The sequence below is a fragment of the Ovis canadensis genome, chromosome 18 (assembly GCF_042477335.2).
Source record: "Ovis canadensis isolate MfBH-ARS-UI-01 breed Bighorn chromosome 18, ARS-UI_OviCan_v2, whole genome shotgun sequence".
NCBI lineage: Eukaryota > Metazoa > Chordata > Mammalia > Artiodactyla > Bovidae > Ovis > Ovis canadensis.
In genome coordinates, this window is record NC_091262.1 from 29,980,070 (window position 1) to 29,999,702 (window position 19,633).

A 19,633-nucleotide genomic window follows, 5' to 3' on the forward strand; every position below is an offset into this window, starting at 1 on the left:
TTTTCTGGAATTCCCTTGGTTTTTTTATGATCCAGCAAATGTTGACTATTTGGTCATTTCATATTTCATGGCATATAAAATGCTGTTTTAAACTTCAGACTTTTTAGGTACATTTATAGTATTTATAAATGAACTTGATTTTTATATGTTGACATTCTTCCCTGCAATTTTGCAATAGTTTGTATGTATAGATTTTTTATATTCTGCATTTAGCAATCTTTATATAGGAAGATAAAAGACAATTTTCTTTACTATTTTAAAATCTTATACTATTTTTTTTCTCTTGTGTTTATTTTTATTTTTCTTCAATTATACCATCAATTACAATTGAATCTTAGTGCCAGGTCTTTTCCCGAATACAGGGATTAAGCATAATATTTCATCAAAAATTATACTATTAACTGTTTTTTAAGTAATGGTTCTTAGGTTAAGGAAATTCTGTCTATAAATTCATATTTTTTTACATTTTTTATTTTTATACAATTTTATAGATTACTTTCCACATACTGTTATTACAAAATATTGGCTATATTCCCTGTGTTGTACAATATATCCTTGAGCCTATCTTATAAGATTGTTTGTTACTTTTTGATCCTGTGTGGGTATTGAATTGTATCAAACATTTTTTTCCATCTATTACGATTATCATATTAGTTCTTTCTTTAGTCTATAAATGTAGTGAATCACATTTAATTATTTTTGATGTTGAAACAAACTAACTTTGCATTCTAGATTTTAACTAAATATTATGCTGTATAATTTTTTCATTTTTGTTTTGAAATAATTTTAGAAACGTTCCCAAAATAGGCAATACCCATATATACTTCCCTTGTGGATCAGATGGTAAAGAATCTGCCTGCAGTGTGGAAGACCTGAGTCCGATCGCTGGGTGCGGAAGATCCCCTGGAGAAGGGAAAGGCTACCCACTCCAGTATTCTGGCCTGGAGAATTGCATGGACAGAGGAGCCTGGCAGGCTGCAGTCCATGGGGTTGCAAAGAGTCTGACACAACTGAGTGACTGAGCACACACATACCTAATTCATCCACTTTCTCCTAATGCTAATGTTTGGCACAATTACAGTACAATTGTCAAAACTGAAGCTTAATATTGGAACACTACTATAAATGAAATGACAGAGTTCATATGGATTTTACAAGCTTTGCAGACCAGTTTTTTCGTTTGTTTCAAGATTAATCCACAATCCTCTTCGTACTTAGATTTCATATTTCCTTAGTTTCTCCTCTGTGAGAATCCCTTACACATTCTTTGTCTTTCATGACCTCAATGGTTTTAAAGAGTGCTAGTCATTTTTAAACTTTTCTTCAACATGAATTTTGTCAGCACATCTGTTATTGGTGGTGTTTACCTTGGTTACTTGGTGAAGGCAATGTCGGCCAGATTTCTCCATGGTAAAGTTATTGTTTTTCCTTCTGCAGTTAACATCTTGGAGGAGAGATTTTGACACTATGCAAATAATCCCTTTGCTCCACAAATCTTTCTCATTAATTTTGGCATCCATCTTGCCAGCAATCATTACAGGGGTTCTAATGGTGATTTTCTATTTACTTCATTTCTTCTATATTTATTAATTAGAGTTTGTGTGGAAAAACTACTAAAGCTGATTTCTTTTTTTTTTTAACTGAGGTACAGTTGCTTTTCAATGTTATGTCCCCTCCCCCTTGAGAGTCCCTCCAAGCCTCCCCCCATCCATATAGGTCATCACAGAGCACCGAGCTGAGCTCCGTGTGCTATAGAGCAGGTTCCCACTGACTCTGTTTTACACATGGCAGTGTATAGATGTTAAATCCAACCTCCCAGTTCATTCCACTCCCTCAATTCCCCTGTGTCCACCCACCCATTCCTTACCTCTGAATCTCTATACCTGCCCTGCAGATAGGTTCATCTGTACATTTTCCTAGATGCCACAAATAAGTGTTAATATATGGTATTTGTTTTTCTGATTTTCATTCTGCGTAATAGATTATTGGTCCAGCTACATAAAAAAGTTCTCATTTAAAACACTTCCTAACGCCATACACAAAAATAAGCTCGAAATGGATTAAAGCTAAATGTAAAACCTGACACTGTAAAGCTCTTAGAGGAAAACATAGACAGTACACCCTTGGACATAAATCACAGCAAGATCTTTTTTGACCCACCTCCTAGAGTAACAAAAATAGAAAGAAAAAGAAACAAATGGGACCTAATTAAACGTAAAAGCTTTTGCACAGCAAAGAAAACCATAAATGAGATGAAAAGACAACCCTCAGAATGGGAGAAAATACTTGCAAACAAAGCAACTGACAAAGGATTTATTTCCAAACTATACAAACTGCTTATGAAACTCAATGTCAAAAAAAATCAATCAAAAACTGAATGGAAGGTATAAATAGATATTTCTTAAAGGTTATTTCTTATTTCCTCTTCCAGTTTGGACCCTGTCTCCTCCCTCATCATAAGAAAACTTTTCAGAAGACCTTTACATGAATTATATTTCTTTACATCCTGTTCGACCCTGAGGTCCTTCCAGCCTAACTTCCTCCTTGATAACTCTACCTACTGAACTCTTGCTGAAGTCAAAAGTGGTCCCCATGTGTCTGGTTCTGCTAAGTAAACAGTATCTACCTAAGAAAGTTGACATTTTAAGCATATAAGAAACTAGCAGATTTAGTTTCTCCTTTGTTTGGTCATTGCAGGTCTTCTGTGATTTCCATGGCCACTCCCAAAAGAAGAATGTGTTCCTTTACGGCTGTAGCATCAAAGAGACCTTGTGGCAAGCAGAGGCTACTGTAGGCACATCAAATCTCTCGGAAGATGTCAGCTACCGGGTAAGTCATTAGGGGGATGACATCAAAAATTTTATGTCCAGATTCTCGCCTTTGAGACATGTCGCAACCATTATTTTCCTGAATAAGAATTTTTATTATTTTAACTATAGGATTATAGTACAAGCAGGTTGAAGGCATGTGTAGCTTTTCCTCACTTTTGATGAATAATGTCTTCCTGCCTGGCTACTCTCAATTATTATTTTTTTTTTCTGTATGATGTGATATAGTGCACAGAATTGGAGATAGGAAACCTCATTTTAGTTCCTGACTTTGTAACTATTACTGTGTGACTATGATCCATTAACATCACCTCTCTGAACCACCATTCTGTCACCTGTGGATAATGAAAATACTGCCCCTGTTATGTATTTAGGAAGGAACAAAATGACACTAAAGTGGAAAGGATCTTAAATAAATATGAAGGGATGAAAAAAATTAAGGCATTTCACCATCCGCATTCCTTTGTGTGAGCATACTATAAAAAGTAGACAGTGATCCACTGAACCTAATTCTCTTTTTTTCTGGGTTCCAGTAGCTAGAGATCAGCTATCCCCACACTGAAGCCAGATGAGGTTAAGGAGGCGGGAAGGAAGGACATCTTCTTGTTGGGATAAAGTGGACAAGCTGCTGCTTACTGGGTATTAGGAAGATGTAGAAGAGGTCAAGTTATCGAAAAAAATAAAATAAAAATTGACCTTTCTTTCAAATTTATACAGGAAAAGGAAAACATGACTGTGTTGGAAAAACCTGGTTCTCCTCCTCTGTCTTTCTCCTTTCCTTTTACACAGAACGCTTCATTTCTCACACTGTTGCTTAGTTGCTAAGTCATGTCCAACTCTTTGTGACCCCACGGTCTGTAGCCTGCCAGGCTCCTCTGTCCATGGGATTTCCCAGGCAAGAATACTGGAGTGGGTTGCCATTTCCTTCTCCGTGGAATCTTCCTGACCCAGGGATAGAACCCATGTCTCCCGCATCTCCTGCACTGACAGGCAGATTCTTTACCACTGTGCCACCTGGGAAGCCCATTTCTGACACTGCTGAGGATCAGATATTTGCATTTTCCCCTCCACCAGGCAGTTCTGTGACAAGACCTGAGTGTCTTACAGTTTCACTGGGTGCTAACACTGTCTACCTGGAGATAACATCAGATCTCCCAGGTTAAGGGCTCAGTTCCAGGAGACATCCCCTCACTTCAGATGCCAATTGCAAGTGGTAGGTCCCCAGGTTATCCACAACTCCTGTCTGACTCAGCTACAAATCAAGGGTTTCCATGATCTCCTCCCCTTTGGGTCTGATTATTTCCTAGAATAGTTCATAGTATTCAAAGGAACACTTACTTACATTTCCCAGTTTAGTTAAGGATATGCTAAAGGACACAGATTTTTGACTTAGAACAGTGCACAAAGTGAGAGTTTCCAGTTAAGTTTCATTGAGGACAAAATGAGGACTATAGCTTGGGAGATAGCAACCCAGATAATTCTGCCAAACTGCTCCAGAGAGGCAAGAGGGAAGGTCATTATATATGTGATTTTCAGTTCATTTCAGTTCAGTCACTCAGTCGTGTCTGACTCTTTGCGACCCCATGAATTGCAGCAAGCCAAGCCTCCCTGTCCATCACCAACTCCCGGAGTTCACTCAGACTTGCGTTCATTGAGTCAGTGATGCCATCCAGCCATTTCATCCTCTGTCGTCCCCTTCTCCTCCTGCCCTCAATCCCTCCCGGCATCAAAGTCTTTTCCAATGAGTCAACTCTTCACATGAGGTGGCCAAAGTACTGGAGTTTCAGCTTTAGCATCATTCCTTCCAAAGAAATCCCAGGGTTGATCTCCTTCAGAATGGACTGGTTGGATCTCCTTGCAGTCCAAGGGACTCTCAAGAGTCTTCCCCAACACCACAGTTCAAAAGCATCAATTCTTCGGCGCTCAGCCTTCTTCCCAGTCCAATCTCGCATCCATACTTGACCACTGGAGAAACCATAGCCTTGACTAGACTGACCTTTGTTGGAAAAGTAATGTCTCTGCTTTTGAATATGCTATCTAGGTTGCTCATAACTTTTCTTCCAAGGAGTAAGCATCTTTTAATTTCATGGCTGCAGTCACCATCTGCAGTGATTTTGGAACCCCCCAAAATAAGGTCTGACACTGCTTCCACTGTTTCCCCATCTATTTCCCATGGAGCGATGGGACCGGATACCATGATCTTCGTTTTCTGAATATTGAGCTTTAAGCCAACTTTTTCACTCTCCACTTTCACTTTCATCAAGAGGCTTTTTAGCTCCTCTTCACTTTCTGCCATAAGGGTGGTGTCATTCGCATATCTGAGGTTACTGATATTTCATACATACAATCAAACATCTTTTATTTTTTTAAAGAAGTTTTCTGCTAGTCATGAGAAGAATCGTCACCATGAAGAATTTTAGTGCTTTTGTAGATATGAAGAGATACAAGAATTGAGTTCATAAAATTGCAGTAGCTCATGATTTAATCCCTGTAGAATTGGATGGCAAGTGGCAAACTGTCACTAACAAGATAAACAGCCATTTAAAAAGATATATAGATATGAGAGGGTCCCAAGTTTCTGTAAGTGTGGAACTGCACTGGGGATGCATTACTTTCCAGTGTATGGAAGAGTTCACCAACCTGGAAGCTCCCCAACTTGCATTCTATTTGGATTTTATGGAAACTTCTTCACATGGGCTTGATCATTTATTAACTCCATCTCTAACCTTTCTCTCTTTCACAGAGAAGTAGTGATCAGCCCTGATCCAGGAGCGATTCAGGAACTCACCCAGAGTCACCTTATTAGAAGAAAATATGCTCCTACTATTCTTATCACATAGGAATTTACAAATGTTTTAGGAATCTCATGTCAGAACTGGGAATGAAGAACCAATATATATAGTTCTTACTGCAATTATGATATCACAATTATGATGGTACCAACCTCTTCTTAGGGGCGTCCCTTGTGGCTTAGATAGTAAAGAATCTGCTTGCCATACAGGAGACCCAGGTTCAAGCCCCACTCCAGTATTCTTGCCTGGAAAATTCCATTGACAGAGGAGCCTGGCGGGCTACAGTCCATGGTGCCGCAGAGAGTCTTTCACAACTGAGAGACTACACTTTCACTTTCAACCACTTATTATTCTAGATATATGAATTTACTGAATATGAAATACCTTCAGAGTTAGTGAGTATGAAAAGGGGGAAAAAACCCACCAAGCTTCTGTCTCACCTGAAAATACTTCCCCTGTGTCCTGAATTGTTCCCCCCTTTTCATTTGTGCCTATAGAAGCATAACTGCTATTGATCACTAGAATTCCCCTAAGGCTGTTAATGCAGAAACAGCAGCTTATCTTCCATGTCCTATTTGCTCTAAGGCTCAACCAGAGTACTTGTGATAAACCTCAAGAAGCTTAACTGCATAATCTTACTTAGGAAACTAGCTTGGATTAAAACATTTCATCTTATCAGGTCATGCTGACCTATATAAAATTATCTCCTATGAGTAGTACATCTTAAATTAAAGAATCTATACTATCTAACCTTAAATATAGAGTCACCACAAATTTTTGCTCTCTTTTTCCAAGAAAAAGTTAACAATATTCATAGATAATGATAAAACTTGCATCATTTCCTAGGTGGCACAGTGGTAAAGAATCCATCTGCCAATGCAGGAGACATAAGAGATGCAGGTTCTATCCTTGTGCCAGGAAGATGCCCTAGAGGAGGAAATGGCAACCCACTTCAGTATTCTTGCCTGGAAAAATTCCATGGACAGAGGATTCTGGTGGGCTACAGGCCATGGGTCGAAGAGTCAGACATGACTGAGAACACACACACAATAAAACTTACCCCCAATACTTGTGATGATTAAATGAATTAATGAATGCAGAATGTATAGTAAGCATTCAGTGAAAAGCTATTACAATATCAATGTTTTGGAAACTGAAATTAGGTTTAAGACACAGAAAGTGTCAGGGGAAGAGTTGAATGTTCCAAGCCTTCTTTCCTCACTCAAGCTGGGGGATCCTAGGAATCACTGCAGTAAGTCTCCAGTGGGTCAGTTCATGTGTAGAGTTCATCAATTTCCTAATCATTTTAAAACAAAACATATCAAACCACCTCCAGCTATCCTAGCTATCATCATCTTCATTGCTCACCCTGACCTAGATCCATCTGCATAAAATCAAAAGGGAAATAGAAAGACTTTACTGTGAATGAGATGGTGTGGCACCCATTATTTAATGAATGGATAAATTGCCACTGTAGAGGTGTAAAAGGATGTTCCCATTGAACTTCATAAAAATTTCACATCTTCCAGGCTCCAAGGCTCCAGTAAAGGGATCATAGATTATGGAGTTTTCCAAATTCATGCCATTAATAGAGTATGTGATTTTTTGGAGAGAGATTATACTAGCTAAGATAAGAAGAGTCACTTAATTTAAGAAAGGAGAGATCATTTAAATGATGTCAGATTAAACTTTTTGCAACAAGGCAAAGCACTGATAAATTGAAATTATATTCAAGTATTCTCAATCACTTTAGTTGATAGAATAAACCTACCTAAGGAGGCAAAACAGCTGTATGCAGGAAACTAAAAGACACTGATAAAAGAAATCAATGATGACACAAAAAGATGGGGTGATATACCATGTTCTAGGATTGGAAGAATCAATATTGTGAAAATGACTATACTACTCAAAAGCAATCTACAGATTCAATGCAATCCCTATCAAATTACCAATGGCTTTTTTCACAGAACTAGAACAAAACATTTTATAATTTGTATGGAAACAGTAGCTGACTTTATTTTTCTGGGCTCCAAAATCACTGCAGATGGTGATTGCAGCCATGGAATTAAAAGACGCTTACTCCTTGGAAGGAAAGTTATGACCTACCTAGACACTATATTAAAAAGCAGAGGCCTTACTTTGTCAACAAAATTTGTCTAGTCAAGGCTATGGTTTTTCCAGTGGTCATGTATGGATGTGAGAGTTGGACTATAAAGAAAGCTGAGTGCTGAAGAAGTGATGCTTTTGAACTGTGGTGTTGGAGAAGACTCTTGAGAGTCCCTTGGACTGCAAGGAGATCCAACCAGTCCATCCTAAAGGAGATCAGTCTGGGTGTTCATTGGAAGGACTGATGCTGAAGCTGAAACTCCAATACTTTGGCCACCTGATGCAAAGAGCTGACTCATTTGAAAAGACCCTGATGCTGGGAAAGATTGAGGGCAGGAGGAGAAGGGGACAACAGAGGATGAGAATGGTTGGATGGCATTACTGACTTGATGGACATGGGTTTGGGTAGACTCCGTGAGTTGGTGATGGACAGGGAGGCTTGGCGTGCTGCGATTCATGGGCTCACAAAGAGTTGGACACGACTGAGCAACTGAAATGAACTGAACTGAACTGATGGAAACAAAAATGACCACAAATAGCCAAAGCAATCTTGAGAAAGAAAAACATAGCTAGAGGGATCAGACTCCCTGACTTCAGACTATACCAAGCTATAGTTTTCAATACAGTATTGTACAGACTCAAAACTAGAAATGTTCTCTTTATGTCTATTTAAGCAGTCATTAAAAAGCTTAGATAAGCAGATTCTATTTTTTTCCAGTGAATAGTTTATGAAGTACTCCCTATAAGCAGCACTGATCCATGTGCAGAGAAGATACAGACCTGCTCTCATGGAACTTCTAGGCTTCAGGAGAGATTGAAAATAAGCAACTAGTTATATACAGAAAATTATGATGAACACTTTGAAGGAAAAAAACAGTGTGAGGGATCATGGGAAAAGAGGGACAAGAATAATGGGTACTAAGTCGTGTATGACTTTCAGCCACGTGGACTGTAGCCCACCAAGCTCCTCTGTCCATGGAATTTTCAGGCAAGAATGCAGGAGTGAGCAGGTATTTCCTGCTCCAGGTGATCTTCCAACCCAAGATCGAGCCCACGTCTCCTGTGTCTCCAACTTTCGCAGGAGGAGTCTTTACTACTACTGCCACCTGGGAAGCCGCAGGAGTAGATGAATGAGCACGAGAAAGTCTCCCCGTTGTGCCCAACCCTGTGACTGCATGGATTGGAGCCTGTCAGGCTCCTTTGTTCACGGAATTCTCCAGGCCAGAATACTGAAGTGGGTAGCCATTCCCTCCTCTAAGGGATCTTCCCAATCCAGGGATTGGACCCAAGTCTCCCTCATTACAAGTGGATTCTTACCATCTGAGCCACTAGGGAAGCCCAGAAATACTGGAGTGGGTAACCTATCCCTTCTCCAGTGCATCTTCCTGACCGAGGGATTGAACTGTAGTCTCCTGAATTGCAGGAGGATTCTTTACCAGCTGAACTACCAGGGAAGCCCCCGAGAGTGGATAGATGAAATCAATTAGGAGGAACTGGAGAAACTCTGAGGATAACATTAACACGTCATTTCTCTTAAAATTATAATGCTATAGGTCTGGAGCCTATGTAGGAACTTAGAGATCATAGTAGATTACATTAATAAACACATTAATAATACTGATGTCAAATGTTTTTATAATTAGTTATATTAATCCTTATATTAATATAATACCTATGTTAAGCATGGGGACAGTAAGAACCAGAGATACTAAGAGATTTGCTCAATGTTCTAGAAACAAACAAAAACTGCATTTCTTGAAAAATAGTTCCTTAATTCACATTCTTATCCATTTGTTCTGCTTCTCCGCCTTCTCCCAGGAATTTGTCCAAAGACTGACATTATACCATTTCTTATCTAATCTATATACTTTTTTTACTATGTGCTAATTTTTGGAGATTTTGCTAACACCGAAGTGAGAGAACCCTCTGTGTTCATATCACAAAAGTTCTGAACTGTCCAAGTGTATTATTGGTATACTATCAACTCTGGACACCATCCTTGGGGTCTGGGAAGGTCCAGGGACTAGTCGTCCCCTCTCTTTAGACAGACTAGGGTCTATCGATGCCTTCTGGCTTCCCTGGCGGTATGGTGGTAAAGAACCTGCCTCCCAATGCAGGAGAGGCAAGAGGCGCAGGTTCGATCTCTGGGTCAGGAAGGTCCCCTGAAATTGGAAAGGGCAACCTGCTTCGGTATTCTTGCCTGGAAAATCCCATTGACAGAGTAATCTGGTGGGTACAGTCCATGGGGTTGCAGAGAGTCGGACGTGACTAACACAACTGCACACATGCACAGGACATACGGTTACCTTTAAATGGAAATTAAGTGATCTCACATGGTATGTACAAATCCAAGGAGTATGGATTTTTATAAGTTTTATAATTGCCCCGACTTCAGATTTATAGATCAGAGGATGAGATTGAAAAGTTCATTTTGGCAGTTATACTCTTTCAGGAAACAAAGTAACTTTATATGTGCTCCTGCTTAAGAAGCACCAGTGGTCCGTATGTCTGAGATAAGTGAAAATCCAGCCAGAAAACAGGAGTCTGGGTTGAGCCACTCTCTAAATTTCAGGTCCCTGTGAAGTCTGTGGCTTCCCATGGGGCTCAGCACCATAATGTATGAGGCTGCGTACATGTTGCAACATTGGTTCATAGCGATGCAGGAAGATGAGGTTGAAAGATCATAGTTTTTGGAGTTGGCCATGTTGGCATTTGGATCCAATCCCACCCACTTTGTAGTTGAACTTAAGCTAATTCTTTCTGAGTTTTTAGAGGCTTAATTTCCTCATCTTTAAAATGAAAAAAAAAGGGGCTTCCCAAGTGGCACAGTGGTTAAGAATCTGCCTGCCAGTGCTGGAGACCTGGGTTCGATCCCTGGGTTAGGAAGATCTCCTGGAGAAAGATATGGAAACCCACTCCAGTATTCTTGCCTGGAGAATCCCATGGACAGAGGAGCCTGGTGAGCTATATAGTCAGTGGGGTCACAAAGAGTCAGACATGACTTAGCAACTAAACAGTAACAATAACTACAGAAAAGGATTTAAAAATTGGTACTCAATACTTAGGACTGATATAAGATTTATAGTTGCATATATTAAGTGCTTGATATATTCAAATGCTTAATACTAAGAAGTTATTATTTTTTTTAAATGATGCCTAGATACAATCCTCTACAACTCCCCATAATTTGATTTTCTTAATTGTAGACTCTTCCCAAAATCCTTGATAAACTCGCACCAGCGTTTACCATGAGCAGTTGCAGCTTCCTTGTGGAGAAATCTCGGGCCTCCACAGCCCGGGTAGTGGTGTGGAGAGAGATGGGCGTGTCCAGAAGCTACACCATGGAGAGCAGCTACTGTGGTTGCAACCAGGGTCCCTATCAGGTATGTGAGGCTGTAGGATACCTCTGCTTTCTGTCTAGCAGCAATGCACTGTGATGGAGAGCTATTGCATACCCATTGATCCTTCTGTCTAGTCTGAAAGAGGAAGAAGTCTCCAGAAAGTCTGGCCTAGCACCCTTGATCTTGCAGAAGAACTAGTTCAATGAATGCTTTCCCTGGCAGCACAATCTGTGTTGATCCTGGAAGCAATCTGTGGCTGCCTGCTGATTTGGTATTTCAATCATCTGCCCTCTCTGGCAAGTGGTAGGGAGCCACCTCAGACAGGCACCCCTGCCTTTCATGGAACCTCTTCTTGGCCCTGTTTTATGTATGAGAACATTTTCTTTCCTTTTGCAACACACAGACCAGTTCCCGATGCATCATCAAAAAAAGGCACAGCTCAGGGCGTCGATGTTGTCGAACATATGTGGCTGGTGTTTCTCTGTCTTTTGTGTTCAGCGGCTCTCTGCTATCCTGCTGTCGCAGAGCAGACAGAAGTGTGTGCCCAGTGCGGGTCTCCCCGAGATGAGTGGGCCTGGGACTCGTGTCTCGACAGTGAAGGAAAGGGCTGGAATGAATCATACTCTTCCTGCAGCTGTATTGTCTGTATGAGCAGCTGGGTAGCTCTGAGAGCTGCCTGTCCCACTGCCCCGCTGCTGCTGCTGCTGCTGCTGCAAAGTCGCTTCAGTCGTGTCTGACTCTGCGACCCCATAGACGGCAGCTCACCAGGCTCCCCCGTCCCTGCTAGAGGAGCATAAAAAAGGGGCATGGTGACAGTGCCAGGGCTCTTTTTTTTATGTGTTAGGCAAGATGACAGACTACTCCTGGGTAACTTCTATTGAACCCTAAGGATTCCTGGACCTTGCCAGTGTTAAAGCCCACCACGTTGGCTTTGATCCTCTCCTGGAACCATTAGGAAGCACTTGGCGTCTCCACGATCCGGTGCTTGTAGAAATCTGTTAGCCATCAAAGGCAGTTCAGGGAGTGACAGGTGGGTGATGAACATTATCTAACTTCCCATCTGCTCAGAGATATTTTTCAACATAGGGCTCCTGACCAACCAGTTTGACCTATCAATTCTGTTAAATCGTCAGTTTGTCTATAAACAGTGGCCTGAAAGAATTGTTGTTATTACTGAATTAATAAACGATGAGAATGAGTTAATCTTTATTTATAAACATCAATCCAATTCAGAGTAAAGACCTCACTCTTCCAGCTAATGGCAGTGTTGAACAGTGCTTGCCTCTATAAACCTCTATGTTTCATGTATGAAATGCAGATACTATAAAAGATTCTTCTCCTTCCTGATAACCCTGGAGGAGGAAATGGCAGCCCACTGCAGTATTCTTGCCTGGAGAATCCCATGGACACAGGAGCCTGGCAGGCTCCAGTGTGTGGGGTCACTAAGAGTCAGACACGGCTGAGTGACTGAGAATACCCTCATGCTCCTTCCTGCTAGGCAACATTTTTGTAAAGGTCAAAAGAAAATACATAAACAAATGTACTTGGGGGGTTATTGCATTTGGATTATGTTCACTCTCTTGACATTCAAAACCCATAGGATTGGGAAAAAAAAGCCTGGACTATTGTGACTCAAGATGTTATGCTTATTAGACTTGTGCCTCTCTTGCTGAATGCTTCTCGATGGAAATGGGCCAGCCACTTGTTTAAAAGACAACTCCATGCATCCCTCACAGATTTATTGGATTGGTGACTTTCATTGACTTTGTTTCTCCAAGCACCAATTCAGGCTAACAGCTTCTAGTCACATAAGTATCAGTGCCATTCACAATAAATCAACCAGACACTCAAAGGCCCTTGGAGCTGTTGTTTGAAAACTAAATGACTCATAGGTTCAGGCCCTCACCAACACTCCATCTTTCAGGCAACATACACGGTGGCGGTTGGAAATGACAAACAGTGAAAGAAGCTTGCCCAGTGGGATGGCTTTCAGATATGGACTCAGCATTTGTCCTGTGAAATTTTCCACATGGCCTTTGCATGGAGTCTCTATAAGGAAGGATGGAAAAGGAATTGGCTTAGAGAAAAGTCCTAACAGTGCCAGACCTGGCTTTGCTTTCAAGATCCTATTCTGCATATGAAACACCTCTCTGAAAGGGTTGGTTTTCCCTTTCCCTTTGTTTTTCTGTTCTTACAAATGTTGTTGTGTAACCGAGCAGAATTGCAGACTGCACAAGAGGACGGTGAGTAATTTTACACATTGGGGGGGGGGCACCCTGGGGAGAGGAAGTTAGCTCAGAGTTGGGTGTTTCAGTGATTTTTGTCTGAGGTATATAATGAAATCTATGAGCTATAAAGCTGTATAGAAATTTCCATCCTGAGCATACTGCAAATGATTTTTGTACTTTGAGAAGCTGAATCCCAGTTGAGTCCCGAGGTTATTATTCTAAGGTCATCTTTCCATTTTTTTTTTTTTTGTTTAGCATTACCATTTATCCAAAGATGGAGGGTGCTTAAATATCCCCATGAGGGGCATTCCATTCTTCCTTCATCAGAATATAAATATTTTTGCAGTTTCTCTGGTTAATGCAGCTTTAAAATAGTTCCAATCATTTCTCTCAGCACACTAAGTATCTGATTTGTTAGTATTGAAATGAAATATCATTTCTTACAGTGACATTTATGTTGGAACAACATTGAAGCATATAAACTCTCACCTTCTAATAATTATTAATACTATGATATTTTCCCTTCTATTTTCCGGTCTATAGTTGACTAATGTTGAAAAAAAAATTCTCCTGATTTATTTTTTTTCTTTCGAAACATAGCCTCTACTGCTAGGTTATATGCTCTGATCCATAATTTGTATTTAATGTGGAGGTCTCACCCACTGAGAGATTTACTTAACGTCTTTGGACTGGCCCAAAGCTGTGGAGACTGTTGAGAGGAAAAGCCAAAGTGGAATGAGGCATCCTTTGTAGGCTTCTTTTTTAAGTCACTCAGCCTACGTGGACAGCTGTGTGCTTTACACTGAGAGTTTATGACTTGGGGGTCACATGCATGATGTATTTGCATATGCTAAAGCTTATGACTGGGTCCCTGGGGGCTGCTTATGGCTTAGGAGGCTAATGTGAACACTCCCACCCAAACAGGCTGTTGACAGGCTCCTTGGCAGTGTTGCTGACTCCTGGGATGGCCAGGAGGGTCTTAGTCAGAGGTAGGACAGAAGATGGGTGACTCAGCTGAGGTTTGAAGAGTGACTCAACTGTGTGTTGACAAGCGCTGCCTGCCAGCCGCTCGCCCTGTATTGTGGACTCCCCAGCTATCCATCCTCTTTACCACTCACAGAGAGATATTTCAGATAACCCCAGCCTATTCAAATCATCTGCCCATTACCCATCATCATGTTTTAAAAAAATCTAAACTCCTCATCATAAGGGAGGCCGACTCCTCACCATCAGTGTAAGCCTTTGACAGCCTCCTCATTCATTATTTTTAAAGATTTTTTAACGCCTTTTTAACATTTATTTTTAACTGAAGAATAGTTACAATATTGTGTTGGTTTCTGACATACATCAACATGGATCAGTCTTGGGTACACATATGTCCCCTCCCTCGGGCCTCTTTCCCACTTCCCACTCCCTCCCACACCTCTAGATTGTCAGAGAATCCCAGTTTCAGTTCCTTGAGTCATGCCGCAAGTTCCCACTAGCTATCTATATATATGCTTAGAATCTATGTTTCCATGCTACTCTTTTTTTTTTTTAAAGATTTTTTTGGATGTGGATCATTTTTAAAGGCTTTATTGAATTTGTTACAGTATTGCTTCTGGTTTAGGCTTTTTGGTTTTTTGGCCGTGAGGCAGGTGGGATCTTACTTAGCTCCTCAATCAGGGATTGAACCTGGACCCCCTGCATTGGAAGGTAAAGTCTTAATCAGTTCCATCCCTCCTCATTCACTTTTTTATACCCAGTGTCTTCTTTAGTATGGAATAGGTGTTATGTATGTATGTTGTCTCACCAATAAATGGGTAAGTGAATGAATAAATGGTGATTTCCAGGTAGGGTCAGGTGATTTTCCTTTGTCCATGGATAACTAGAAAAAGGAGACGAAATCCCCACCACGGTCTAAATGTGATTAGAAGCCATTCTAAAATTTGACTTTAAGAGTTGTAATTCATGGAAATGGAAAGTGTGTGGGGGAGAGAGGGAAATGAATAAGAATGCAACTCAGACTTCTCAGGCCTGTCACTATGTACTTGATTTAAGAGCATCTAATGGATTCGTTCTCCGAGTCCAGGTGTGGAATTTCACATGGCCACATTCTAATAACAGATGAAGATTAGACAGGGAGACATCCACCTGTGCATGTGGGAGATGCTGTGAGGCACCTCCTAAATCCCCCTGGAGAGATGCTGATTCCCCATTGGCTCACAGCTGTGTCCATCACCAGAAATTGCCTAGAGCTGGTAGAAGTTGCTTTGACCAAAGCCCTGGCTTCTCTGTGTGAGCCTGCATCCGACAGCTGGTCTATGTGGGGGTCCAGTGCCTGGCCCAGTTGGGAAAACCCCAAAGGGAGGGGCATTCCAGCTCCAGAAGTCCATGTAGGGTCATCTGGGCCTCAGTTGCAATTGTGTTGGAGTTCAGCCTCCTCCTCAGCCCAAGCCTGCTCTTCTCACCACTCACAGGTGGGATTATGTCATGTGTCCCCCTTCCCCTGCAATCCTTCTGCAAAACAGCTTATAACAGTATTTCACAAAGGCTTAAATTAGGAAACATAAATGTTGGAATGAAGCACCTGGGCTGTTGAAGATAGGTTGATATGGATGAATTTCATATAAAAATTAAATCATCTCAACTTGGCTTTCAAGGCTCCCAGTGCTCTTATTCAACAGCCTGCTCTGTCCGTGGGGTTTCCCAGCCAAGAATACTGGAGTGGGGTAGCCATTTACTTCTCCATGGAATCTTAGTGACCCTGGGATAGAACTCGCATCTCCCACATTGGTAGGTGGGTTCTTTACTGTGGAGCCAACAGGGAAGCCCCTCACACTGGTGGTCTACTGCTATGTGGTCCAGAAGGGAGGTTGAGTATATTGGTTTCCCATGGCTACCTTATGAATTACCAAAAATGAACAGGGCTTCCCAGGTAGCTCAGGCGGTAAAGAATCTGCCTGCAATTCAGGAGACATGGGTTCGATCCCTGGGGTGGAAAGATCCTCTGGAGAAGGGAATGGAGCCCACTCCAGTATTCTTGCCTGGAGCATTCTTGCCTGGAGCATTCTTGCCTGGAAAGAGGAGCCTGGAGGGCTGTGGTCCATGGGGTCACAAGGAGTTGGACATAACTGAGTGACTTACACTTTCAGGGGCTTAAAACAGCACATATTTGTTCTGTAACACTTCTGGAGGCGAGAAGTCCATTAGGTGGTTAGAAACACCATGTTTTCTCTGAAAGCCCTAGGGAAGAATCGGGCTGATGGCTTTCTTTTCACTTCTGATGTTTCCTGGCCTGTAGGTGCATCACTCCAATCTCATTCCCATCTTCTCCACTTGTCTGACTCTGTCTCCATGTCGTCTCTCCTTTTCTTATAGGAACACCGGTTATATTGCATCTGGGACCCACACTCCTCCAGTATGACCACATCTAAACCAATTATGTTTCCAACAACCCTATTTCTGGATCAGGTCACATTGTGCAGTTCTTGGAATGACACTGACTTGGGGGAGACATTATTTAATCTAGTGCACTGGGTCAGACAAGAAGGTACAGAATAGTTAGATCTAAGAACCGAAAAGAGCTTTTATTTGTCTTCATATTGCTCTGCTGTGAAGCCCAAACAGATGATCACCAGTCTTGTTTTCACGATCAAGAACATGAGAAGTTTTAGATTTTCTTGGAATTTCTTGGAAGACAAATTTGAGAGCCATGCCATAGATAATGAATTCTTTTAAAAAAAACATTTTTATTTATTTTTAAGTGTCTGAGTCACCTGGGAAGCCCAAAATATTTTTATTTTTCTTTTAGATAATGAATTCTGTTTTGTGCTGCTTGAATATTATAACATACAATGCCCTTAAGGAAGCAATAATAACGAACAATCTATTATTTACTGTGTGTAAAACCTGGAAAGGCTACCTACTCCAGTAGTCTTGCCTGGAGAGCTCCATGGACAGAGGACCCTGGCTGGGTACAGTCCATGGGGTCACAAATAGTTGAACATGACTGAGCAACTAACACACTCCACCAAAATCTTTTGTAGCTAAAAGTTAATCCATTTTTTTGATACTGCAGGGTAAAATACTGTCAATTTTGTTTTATCATCATCAGCACTATCATCCTTATTTTACTAATTGGTATGCTTAGGTAGAGTGGTTAAGTAACTTATTCAATGACATGCAGTTAATAAATTTTAGAATCAAGATTTGACTGCAGATACATGTGGCCCTGGAATCTTTGCTTTTACCCACCCTACTTTCTGCCTTGCTGAGTGACATTGGTGAAAGGAATCCTGGGCTTGGGAAACAGGTGACCCAGCTTCTGCTTTTGGCTGTCACTAAGGAAATCTGCCCTTCCCAGGTAGCGCTAGTGGTAAAGAACCGACCTGCCAATGCAGGAAGTGTAAACGACGTGGGTTCAATCCCTGGGTTGGGAAGATCCCCTGAGGAAGGAAATGGCAACCCACTCTAGTACTCTTGCTAGGAGAATTCCATGGACAAAGCAGCCTGGAGGGATACAGTCCTTGGGGTCACACAGAGTCAGACTCGACTGGGCGGCTAACACTTTCACTTTCAAGGAAATCTGCAACAGTGGGTATGGGTTTCTTGTCTATAATAAGAAGATATAATTAGAACTAAGACACGGGCATGTGGTGGTGGTTTGGTCTCTAAGTCGAGTCTGACTCTTTGTGACCCCATGGACTGTAGCCCACCAGGCTTCTCTGTCCATGGGATTTTCTAGGCAAAAATACTGGAGGAGGTTGCCTTTTCTTTCTCCAGGGGATCTTCCCGAACCAAGGATTGAACCTGGGTCTCCTCCAGGGAAGACCAAAGACGTGGGCATGGTCGCTGGTAAATTGTGTTTGAAATAGGCAGCCTTTGATGATTATCCATGGGGCTTTTGGGTTACCTAGACCAGGATAACCTGGCATGATTCTGAAAGCCCTAAAAATCTTCGGTAACCACTGCTGGGCATGTGATTTTTCTAATGGGAAACTGCTGTGCTTTTATAAGCACCAATTAGCTATTTGTGAGGAGGAAATGGCAGCCCACTCCAGTATTCTTGCTTGAAGAATCCCATAGACAGAGAAGCCTGGTGGGCTACGGTCCATGGGGTCACAGAGTCAGACACGACGGAAGTAAGAAGCAGCAGCTGCTTGTCAGGAGCCTTTGTTCATCCATCCCGTCCTTTCACACCCCTTTATTCATCTTGACCTGTTTCTTTGTTGGCCTTTCCTGAGTAAACAAAAAGACTCTGGAGGACTGTAACACTATGAACTGACAGCTTTCTACCAGCAGGGAAAATGAGCGGAGCAGAGCTAGTGTTCAGTGAAACCAGATATTGAAGTTTGTATCAGACAAATCCCTGCCTTTCTTCTGGACTCATTTCCCTTCCTGATGACTGCTTTTCTTGTCCTGTTAGAGATCTAGGGTTCTCACACAGCTCTTTGCACTTGACTAGTCTTTGTTTGAGGACACTTTTCTTCCTCAATTGTCCTAAACTGAAAAATTGCCCCCCTGCCAGGGAATACACGTATGTTCTTTCTCTCTCGACCAAACACATTTATGTGTGCCTATCATACATGTATGCACATATAACCCATCAGTGGTTCTCCGTAAATTCATACAGGAAGTATGGCTGATTTTTTTTTTTTTTTGAAAACAAACATTATTTATCTTGTTTTTTTTTTTTAATTTTTATTTTTTGACTGTGCCAAGCGGCATGTAGGATCTTGGTTCCCCAACCAAGGAAGAAACCTGCTTCTGCTTCATTGGAAGAGCGGAATTTTAAATGCTGGACCACCAGGGAAGTCTCAGCTTATCCTTTAGTGTGGATGTCTGTGTTAGACATGGGCTTCCCTGGCAGCTCAGACAGTAAAGAATTTACCTGCTGTGTGGGAGACCTGGGTTCAATTCTTCTGTCAGGAAGATCCCATGGCCAAAGGAATGGCTACCCACTCCAGTATTCTTGCCTGGAGAATTCCATGGACAGAGGAGCCTGGCGGGCTGCAGTCCATGGAGTTGCAGAGTCAGACATGACTGAGCGACTAACACACTGTTAGACACTGAGTTCCAAGGAGACCTCTGCACTATGCAGTCGTAACTTTGAGACAATTACCTGACCTCTACGGGGTTTAGTTGTAAAAATGGTTTCCTCCCTATTCCTCCCTATGCAGATGCTGAATGAACAAATGGCTGTAAAACACAGATCTTTATTTTTCTAGTAGACATTCATTTTTTTTTTAATCATCTGTACTATTATTGATGGTAAGTAAGAAATTTTAATGATTACTTTCTCTTTTAATTTTAAATGAAGACACTTTGGCTCTAACTTTTATCCATAATTGTCTTAC

The 19,633-nt window shown here is 41.4% G+C and overlaps 1 protein-coding gene across 1 annotated transcript in view; it reads left to right on the plus strand.

Moving 5' to 3' along the window:
- The window catches only part of AGBL1 (AGBL carboxypeptidase 1), a 692,160-nt gene that overhangs the window by 531,929 nt on the left and 140,598 nt on the right, over positions 1–19,633 (plus strand). Inside the window, exons 20-21 of the mRNA XM_069559284.1 lie at positions 2,698–2,829; positions 10,933–11,109. Of these exons, the coding sequence (XP_069415385.1) occupies positions 2,698–2,829; positions 10,933–11,109 (309 nt within the window). The remainder of the gene's footprint in view (positions 1–2,697; positions 2,830–10,932; positions 11,110–19,633) is intronic.